Source organism: Fragaria vesca, linkage group LG6 (assembly GCF_000184155.1).
Source record: "Fragaria vesca subsp. vesca linkage group LG6, FraVesHawaii_1.0, whole genome shotgun sequence".
Taxonomy (NCBI): Eukaryota; Viridiplantae; Streptophyta; class Magnoliopsida; order Rosales; family Rosaceae; genus Fragaria; species Fragaria vesca.
In genome coordinates, this window is record NC_020496.1 from 19,222,139 (window position 1) to 19,231,387 (window position 9,249).

At 36.9% G+C, this 9,249-nt stretch overlaps 1 protein-coding gene across 1 annotated transcript in view; it reads left to right on the forward strand.

Moving 5' to 3' along the window:
• The first annotated feature begins 1,487 nt into the window (after nucleotides 1-1,487).
• The window catches only part of LOC101294678 (protein RRP5 homolog), a 15,888-nt gene continuing 8,126 nt past the window's right edge, over nucleotides 1,488-9,249 (forward strand). Inside the window, exons 1-18 of the mRNA XM_004303323.1 lie at nucleotides 1,488-1,622; nucleotides 1,708-1,925; nucleotides 2,054-2,194; nucleotides 2,284-2,457; nucleotides 2,972-3,075; nucleotides 3,998-4,112; nucleotides 4,300-4,422; nucleotides 4,545-4,616; nucleotides 4,775-4,867; nucleotides 5,229-5,342; nucleotides 5,483-5,563; nucleotides 6,089-6,274; nucleotides 6,377-6,451; nucleotides 7,396-7,532; nucleotides 8,155-8,242; nucleotides 8,492-8,651; nucleotides 8,730-8,795; nucleotides 8,970-9,076. Coding sequence (XP_004303371.1) covers nucleotides 1,580-1,622; nucleotides 1,708-1,925; nucleotides 2,054-2,194; nucleotides 2,284-2,457; nucleotides 2,972-3,075; nucleotides 3,998-4,112; nucleotides 4,300-4,422; nucleotides 4,545-4,616; nucleotides 4,775-4,867; nucleotides 5,229-5,342; nucleotides 5,483-5,563; nucleotides 6,089-6,274; nucleotides 6,377-6,451; nucleotides 7,396-7,532; nucleotides 8,155-8,242; nucleotides 8,492-8,651; nucleotides 8,730-8,795; nucleotides 8,970-9,076 — 2,097 coding nt within the window. The 5' untranslated portion in view covers nucleotides 1,488-1,579. The remainder of the gene's footprint in view (nucleotides 1,623-1,707; nucleotides 1,926-2,053; nucleotides 2,195-2,283; nucleotides 2,458-2,971; nucleotides 3,076-3,997; nucleotides 4,113-4,299; nucleotides 4,423-4,544; nucleotides 4,617-4,774; nucleotides 4,868-5,228; nucleotides 5,343-5,482; nucleotides 5,564-6,088; nucleotides 6,275-6,376; nucleotides 6,452-7,395; nucleotides 7,533-8,154; nucleotides 8,243-8,491; nucleotides 8,652-8,729; nucleotides 8,796-8,969; nucleotides 9,077-9,249) is intronic.

Sequence of the window (9,249 nt, forward strand, 5' to 3'; positions counted from 1 at the left end):
AGAGAGAGAGAGAGAGGTTGCGCTTATCTCTTCTTCCGTAAGCAAGCTACCTTTTGACTATCAAAGGAACCAAACATCTTCATAGACTCCTCAAGACGCTTCAGTCAACCTTTCTTCCGATATTGCACAAAGAATATACTACTTCCGCTAAACAAATAAAAACAAGCCGATAGTTAGAGTCAATAAAAAGAGGAAACATACAAGTATACAACACAATCCACCACATGAGTTATAGTGGTACCTTTCGCGAAGAATATTGGCATTGGATGAGGGGTAGCCAACCTCTCAGTACTAGACTTGTTGTTTCCCGCCATTCTGAAGACTGTGTGAAACTTAATAATTTCACAAGAGGGTTAACAACTTTGAGTGATAATTTTATAATTAGACACAGTCTGCAATCGAGAATTGCTTTCGAAACATAATAATTTCACTATAATGATTTCACTATAATTTCACTATAATAATTTCACTGCAATCGAGAATTGCGGATCTCTTAGGAGGGTCAACGACTATCCTATCATTCAAATGATCAACAACCTATGTCCCATGATATCAATTTAGCATGAAACAATCATTCTCCATGTCTCGTTTTCCATCCATCGATATACTAGGAATCCAATTGGCGGAAGTCTCTGGCTCCTTTGGCAAAAAATTAACTAGAATCACAAATTCTTATATAACAGAAACATTGACAAAAGTACCATATTCTTATTTAGGGAGCCATTCTAATGAGAATTTTTATAATGAGGATTAGTTGAAGACTTTTCGATTTATGGTTTAAAAAACTAATTTTTTTTATCACATTTTGACATCTTATCTGTTCAGTTTTAAGTAGATCACTTATACAGATTTTCAGCCAAATTGTGATCGTTGATTGTTAAAGTAACGAACTAGATCAAATTAATAGACGAATCAAATTTGTCAAACATGAACCGTTCAAGTTTCTAATTGGTAAATCACACTTACAAATGCCTTAACAATTTTTAATATGGCTAAAAATTTGCATAAATGATATACTCATAATTATTTATAAATCGAACGGTCAAGATATGGATATAAGATTGAAAAGTAGGATAAACCGAAAAGTCCTAAACTAGTCCTCATTATAGATGTCCTCATTAGAAGGGCCCCTTCTTATTTAACCATACCACGTATATGATACAAAAAATCTACTAATCTATCATGAGTCGAATTCATAACTGTTTTGGTTTAACTAAAATAATATTAATCGATGATACTACCAAGCCACTAACATTGTTTTTTTTTATAAAAAAACTTCCATAATAAGGGCAAAAAAACCTACTAAAGGGAACGACGTCGTATGCCGCCTCTTCTTCTCTTAGTCGCCCTAAACCCTGAGTAGTAGAGGCTAGCGTTTAAACCCTTGAGGTTCCGCTTCTTCTAAAAACCTCTGAAACCTCTAAAACCCCCAAACCAACTCTCCTCCTCCCGCAGCACCATGGCTCCGTCTTCCAAGAAACCCCAGAAGAAGAATCCCAGAGACCCTCCCAAGTTCAACAACTCCTCAAAGAAGCCTTTCAAACCAAACAAGGACCACAACACCACCACCAACGCCGCCATGGTTTTGCAGCTCGAAGACGACGTCCCCGACTTCCCCCGAGGTTCACACTCCCCTCATTTTTTCATCGTCTTCTTTTTTCAATTCCAACAGAGTCTAATTTGTTCATGTTTTTGTTTAATTTGAAGGTGGAGGGAGCTCTTTGAATCGAAAAGAGCGCGATGAGATTAGGGCGGAGGTTGATGCCGAATTCGAGGCTGAAGAGAGGGAGCTGAAGAAAGGAGGGAAGAAGAACAAGAGAAAGATGCCGAAGGAGAGCCTTGCACACGAGGACGACATGGGCTCGCTTTTCGGTGATGGCATCACCGGAAAGCTACCTAGATACGCAAACAAGATCACTATGAAGGTTTCCTTCAATTTTTCCAGTTCTATTTTTCGCGAATTGTGTTACCTAGTATTTTTTTTTTTTTTTTTTTTTTTTTCTATAGCGGTAGAGATTGCTGATGTACTTGTTGTTGCTTTTCATATGGTCAGAATATATCTCCTGGGATGAAGGTTTGGGGAGTTGTTGCCGAAGTGAATGAAAAGGACCTTGTAGTTAGTCTTCCGGGGGGCCTGCGAGGACTAGTTCGAGCTTCTGATGCTTTTGATCCTATTTTGGACGACGAAACTGAGGTAATAGAGGATTGTTAATACAAGTATGTACATTTTTAACGACACGACATTTTCATTGCTCTAAGCTATCCCTTTGTAATCTTTAACAGGCTTTAGCAGATAGTGTCCTCCCTAGTGTATTTCGGGTAGGGCAGCTAGTATCTTGCATTGTGTTGCAGTTGGATGAGGATAAGAAAGAGAAAGGGAAACGGAAGATCTGGCTTTCTTTGCGCCTCTCTTTGTTGCATAAGGGCTTCAGTTTGGATTCTGTTCAAGAAGGCATGGTACGTAACTAAATGAAAAAGAGATGATCTGACCACTTTGGTTTTGATTTTTAAAATGGAATTTATGGTTCATTGGTACATTATGTGAATCTTCTGGATTACAAATCAAGTTTCTAACTGATAAGATGGAGCAATGCTTCAACTCAACTCAAATATCCAAACGGTTGGAGCAATGCTTCGCCGTTAGTCATAGCATGGGATTTGAGGTTCGAATTCCCAGTTGAGGCTTGCTAGAACTTGTCAATGCAAAGTGCCAACAAATGTGTAAATCTAACAATTTGAAAACCATTAGAATTTGAGACATTTTGCTAAGTGAGGGAAAAAGAAAGAAACAAGATTTCAATCACACCTTCTTCCCTATACAAAAATTAGAAGATATCGTGAAAGTTTTGCATATTAATTCTGATCCACTGCATTGACATCTATAGTGGGTCCAAGTTACTGAATGCTATGGCTTTCTATTGAGAATTTAGAGTTGTTTTCTAAATATTTTCTTTGCCAATTATTGTTTCAGGTCCTTACAGCCTATGTTAAAAGCATCGAAGACCACGGTTACATTCTTCATTTTGGTTTATCTTCATTCACAGGGTTTTTGCCAAAAAATAGCCAAGCTGGTAAGTTAAGTTCAGTTTGAAAACTTTTTAGTGCCTTAGTTGTTATTAATCCTGATTACTCATACCCATTCATAAATAATTAAGCGGGGGAAGTAAGTATATTGTGTATGCAAGATGCTTACTATAATATGAGAAGCCATGATTCCGTGGGAATAAAGATTGCATTTCGCCTATGGCTTTGTATGTTCTGATCACTTCTGCGTTAAAAGTCCCACGAGGACCCGCTAATGTAAGGAGAAAGAGAAAAAAACACTGCAATTTCACTTGTATTGCATTTACCATATTTGATTGAACCAATGAGTAAATTTTTCCAAATGGTACATATGTGACAAGTTAAAGCATCATTGGCTGGAAAACCCCAAGATCATTTCTGGTTCAAGAAATATTGAGAGAATAAACTATTATTTGAATTATGAAGGTAGATAGGTCTAATACATGGAGTGACTAAATCACATTGAGAGTTGGGGTTGCAGAAGAGGAAAAGAAATAGTTATATTGGTACTTGGTAGAGGTAATTACTGATATTATGATAGTATGTAATGAAATGAAAATATTTCCCATGAATACATGGGATAGGACATGATTCATATAGCTGACACCTTGTAGGTGGGAAAGAGGCTTAGCTGCTGTTACCACAGCCTCATGTTGATAAAAAGTTACTTTTTAATTACTCTCTTTTCCCCCTTACAAATAAAGAGCCAAAGGAGTCAACTTTCACATGACATTCTAACTTTAGGTATAGGATCATGATTCTTTTGGTTGCAGACTAATGATAATTGAGATGTATAAGTCCCACTGTAGATAGGGTGACTATGTGTATTCTGTTGATCTGATTCCCTGTTTTTTCTATTTCATTATAAGTACTATTTTTCAAGCGTCTTTGTTCTTCTATGTATTTCGGTTCATTCTCATGTCCTTACAGACAGCAAGGAGGTTCAAGTGAGCAGTGGTCAACTACTTCAAGCTGCTGTTAGAAGAGTTGATAAAATCCGCAAGGTTGTTCATATGAGTTCTGACCCAGAGATAATGTCAATGTGTGTGGTATGCCCCCTATGCTTTTAATCATAGATCTGTATGATTTCCGCGTGTTTGTTTTTATTTATTTTTCTTTCATTTTTCTATAAAAGTTCTAACAAGAACAAAAGTAGTTTCAAAACCTATAATAATGGGTGTTATTTCTTGTCACAGTTTCGCTTTTGATTAAGCTTTCTTTTCTGAACTCTTACAGACCAAAGATCTCAAGGGAATTTCAATTGATTTACTTGTCCCGGGGATGATGGTCAATGCTCGTGTGCTATCCACCCTTGAAAATGGGGTCATGTTATCATTTCTTACGTACTTTACTGGAACCGTAAGTTATCCCTTCAACACCTGCTACTTACATCAATCAATGCTATAAGGCAACTGGACGACAATGTATGTGAAGTTAATTTCTCGGTATTATCTATATAGTAATCCATTTCATAAATGCAGGTTGATATATATCATCTACAAAATAGTTACCCTACTACAAACTGGAAGGAAGACTACAATCAAAACAAGAAGGTAAGTTTTATAACCTGTAATTTACATCCCATTAGTCATCATGCCTACAATGGTATGGTGGAAAATGCAAACATTAATTTAAACTAGATAATGTATAGGTGCCAACTTCTAACCAGTTGATTTATGTGCTACTAAGCTCTGTTGTCTGTTTTGTTTAGCTCAATGCTCGAATATTATTTGTTGATCCTTCAACTAGAGCTGTTGGTTTGACACTGAATCCACATCTTGTTCGCAACAAGGCTCCTCCTTCAGTAAGTATTTCATATTCACCTCCTAGAAGTTTGGGATAGATAACTTTTGGAATCAGAAGTTTGTCTTCCCTGGTTCAGAGTTTACTATTACTCAATTTTGCTGCTACTCTGTAGGTTCTCACATCTAGTACAAAATATTAGTCATGCCTGGTTCGTATTTAATGTACGCAGGGGTGGGTAGACATCTTGGGTCCTTTTTCTTTTTTAAGTACATGCTGGTCCAAATAATTTCATTTTCCTTATTTTTCAGCTTTTCTTTGGAATAAATTTACAAGCTTTTCTATACTCATCTTTCTCTTCTCTGTTTGTGGCTATCACTTTTGTAGTTCGCTTCATGTTTTAATAACTTAATCATGTGCAGCATGTCAAAATTGGAGATATATATGATGATTCAAAGGTAGTGAGGGTTGATAGAGGATTGGGCCTTCTGCTTGAAATACCATCTACTCAAATTTCAACTCCAGCCTATGTTAGTGTATGTTCTTTTTGTGGCTCTATCTTTGAGGTTTATTTTGATTACACAGGTGTCACTATATATATTGATTTTTTTTATTTCCCATTTTATGTTAATTATAGATATCTGATGTGGCTGAAGAAGTTCGGAAGCTTGAAAAGAAATTCAAGGAAGGTACTCGTGTTCGTGTCAGAATTCTTGGTTTTAGGCACTTGGAAGGGCTTGCGACTGGGATTTTGAAGGTACTGCTTCTCAAATATTGTATCCGGTGGCAGACAGACTCTCATGTGATATCACATGTTGTCTATTTCCTGTACGAGATACATCTTGTATGCATGATTGTCACTTTTTAGAAAATGAGTTCCATTTTCATATAAGTTGACCAAATGACAACTGCTGCTGACTGATTTTCTGATTACGGTTGCATTTTGTACATTGGATGTTGATTCTAGTTCCTTGGAGACTCAGAGCATATCTTTTAATTGGTGATTTCCATGTATGCTGCGTCTTTTAATGAACTTATCGTTTAATGATATTTCTGAAGCAGCACTTTTGATTGGTGATTTCCATGCATGCTGCGTCTTTTTATTTTTTTTATTAGTAACAGAGAAGAGTTAGGTTACTCTTTGTGCATATTTCCTTAATGATTGTTAATTCCATGCACGTCACCTTTGGCTGTATTGTACCTTCGTTCAAGTGTTGGCAGCTTTATGTTATTTTCCACCTGTGTTCTATTATCAGGTCTCTAATTTGTTTCTTTCAAGCAGGCAAGTGCATTTGAAGGGTCAGTTTTCACTCACTCTGATGTCAAGCCTGGGATGGTTGTGAGAGGTAAAATAATAGCTGTTGACAGCTTTGGGGCTATTGTGCAATTCCCTGGTGGTGTGAAGGCTCTTTGCCCTCTCACTCATATGTCTGAATTTGAAATTGCAAAGCCTAGAAAAAAATTTAAGGTATATTTTATTTCTTATAATCTATACATATTTGTTCACAGGACTCTCCTCAGTTGAGTAATTTTGAAACCTTTTATTCCATTTCCTGTGCCACTATTGCAGATTGGGGCTGAACTTGTGTTCCGTGTGCTTGGTTGCAAGTCCAAGAGAATAACTGTTACACACAAGAAAACACTTGTATGTTATGTCTTGTTCTTCATATACTTTATTAGCTTTTAAATACATGTATATTCTATTATTTGGTTTAGTATAGCTTAAAAATGCTTCCTAATAGACCACTTCTAAACAAAATTTTCTGAACATACCTCATTTCAGAATCCCAGTCTTGTCTTTTCAATTCATAAAATGACACTATATGTCAATACTACAGCATAAGACTTTTTACTCGCTCTAACTCGATAGTATTAGGTTGAATAGAACAGACTAACAAAATGAGTGCTCTCTGTTCCTTTTTAATTGTCATGTCTCTCTATCAGCTGGGTTATCAGTTACCGAACACTAATTGGGGCATATTTGTTTCTTTTAAGATTAAGAACAGTAATATATATAAATATATATATATATATATACAGTCGGGATCAGAGGTGGATGTCGTGCGGACGTCCCTCCGTTCTCCACTGGACGGCTCCGACGGTGGCGCGCCTCCACCCTAGCGGCCTCCAGCAGCGTCCCCGATCACTTTCCCTCCCTGGCGAGTCTGCCGAATTCCAGTTTTCCGGCGAGATCGATTTTGTTTGAAGTTTTAGGTGATCTCGCCGGAAAACTGGAATTCGGCAGATTCGCCGGGGAGGGAAAGTGATCGGGGACGCTACTGGAGTCCGCTAGGGGGGAGGCGCGCCGTCGTCGGCGCTCGATCACGGGGCGCTTGATCGCTGCAAAAGCAGGGACGTCCACACTTTTACAGGTTTGTGGACGTCCTCTTCTGATCCTGTCCGTGTATACACACACACACATCTTTCAACTAGACGGTACAAGCCATAATTTTCAGCACAAAAGATATCTACACTTCTGCAGAGGACCACACCTTGTGTTTCTGTCTATATATACACGCACACCTTTATTTCCTCTTTCGGAATAGCATCATTTGTTTATTCTCTGATGCAAAACTTGCTGGATTACAGGTAAAGTCAAAACTAGGGATTCTTAGTTCATATGCTGATGCTGCTGACGGATTAATAACACATGGGTGGATAAGAAAGATTGAAGAACGTGGATGCTTTATCCACTTTTACAATGGAGTCCAAGGATTTTCCCCAAGGCTAGCCTTTACTACTTGAAACTTTTTATTTAATGATAATAATAATATATTATTATGACTATTATTTTACTATCTACAGAATCTCTCCATAAAGTTATATAATCCTCGGTATATGACTATAGTCAATATATATATATATATATTTTTCTTTTCTTCTTTGGTAACTTCTTTATTGTAAATGTTAGATGGTGTATATTTTCTGGCATACTCGACTGCTTGTGTTTGAGTGTTACTAGCTTAGTGTTCTGCGTGAGCAACTGCTTTTAAGTTAGATGCAGTTGAGTACAAATATATGCTAAGACAAGTAAAGACAACAAATGCATTCTGTACCTTTAATGTATAATCAGAACAAAGACTATTATTTGATAGTTATGAATATATTGCATGTTTTGCTTCTCCATGAAAAATTTCCTAGCGATGAAAAAGTTTCTAGGTCATAGATATTGAATGTATTTTCCAATCTGTTGTAACAGCTCCTTGTATGACCTTTTTGAATATCCATACATGTTTACTAAAGAGTTATTCTAGGATGTTGTTTCTTTTGTCATCTGTTCTGTTCTGAGTTTGAAGTGATGTCTAAATTTTGCTTTATCACTGATTAGTGTTCTAAATGTGAAACCAGATCTGAACTTGGATTGGAGCCAGGATCTGGCCCAAGTACTATGTATCATGTTGGACAAGTTGTCAAGTGTAGAGTTATTGGCTCTAATGCTACATCCAGAAGAATCAAACTTAGCTTGATAATACAACCTCCAAGGTTTGACTTCTTGTCCAATGACTTTTTATCTCTGCATATTATCTTTAAGTCGTCTGAATTTTGATAGGACCATGTATGCACTAACGTATGTAGTCCTGTAAGATGTCAAAAGTAAACACAGTTAACACTAGTTTTTGTGTTATCAACTTATATAACAAGAAGGAAAGGAAGGTATGATAATTTATTTATCTAAGTTATTAAGTATTCACTTGTCAGGGTTTCTGAGGATGATATGGTGAAGTTGGGCAGCCTTGTTTCAGGAGTTGTTGACCGGGTAACCCCCAATGCTGTCATGGTTTATGTTAATGCAAAAGGTTACTCAATGGGCACAATTTTTACAGACCACTTGGCAGATCACCATGGTATTTATTCTTTCCCTGGATTTGATTATTGGTTCATTGTGCTCTTTGATGTTCACATATTGCATATCTTGTTTTCAGGGCTGGCTACTTTGATGAAGTCAGTATTGAAGCCTGGTTATGAATTTGATCAGTTATTGGTATTAGGTGCGAAAAATTCTACTTACTGATTGGATATTACTTATATCAATGTTTCTCGTCAGCTTCTTTTATCAACTTTGCAATAGATAAAGCATTTTAAATTGTGAATTCACGTTTCTTTTAAATTTTATCTTTTCTTTGAACTTTTTGAATCTGGAATGTTTTCTTCCTTCCATGCAGACACTGAAGGCAACAATTTGATCCTATCTGCAAAACCTTCTCTGCTTAACTCAGCTCCCAATCTTCCCTCAGAAGTCAGTCAAGTTCATCCTAATACTGTAGTACATGTAAGCAATTGGAATATCTCCTAACGTTAGTTCTTTATTTTATGGGAACCGGAGTTTCCCATAAAATATATATATATATATATATATATATATAGAGGATCAGAAGTGGACGTCCGCACTCAGCTTAAAGTGCGGACGTCTGTCGGTCCGTTCTCCACTCTCCGGCGCCGGCG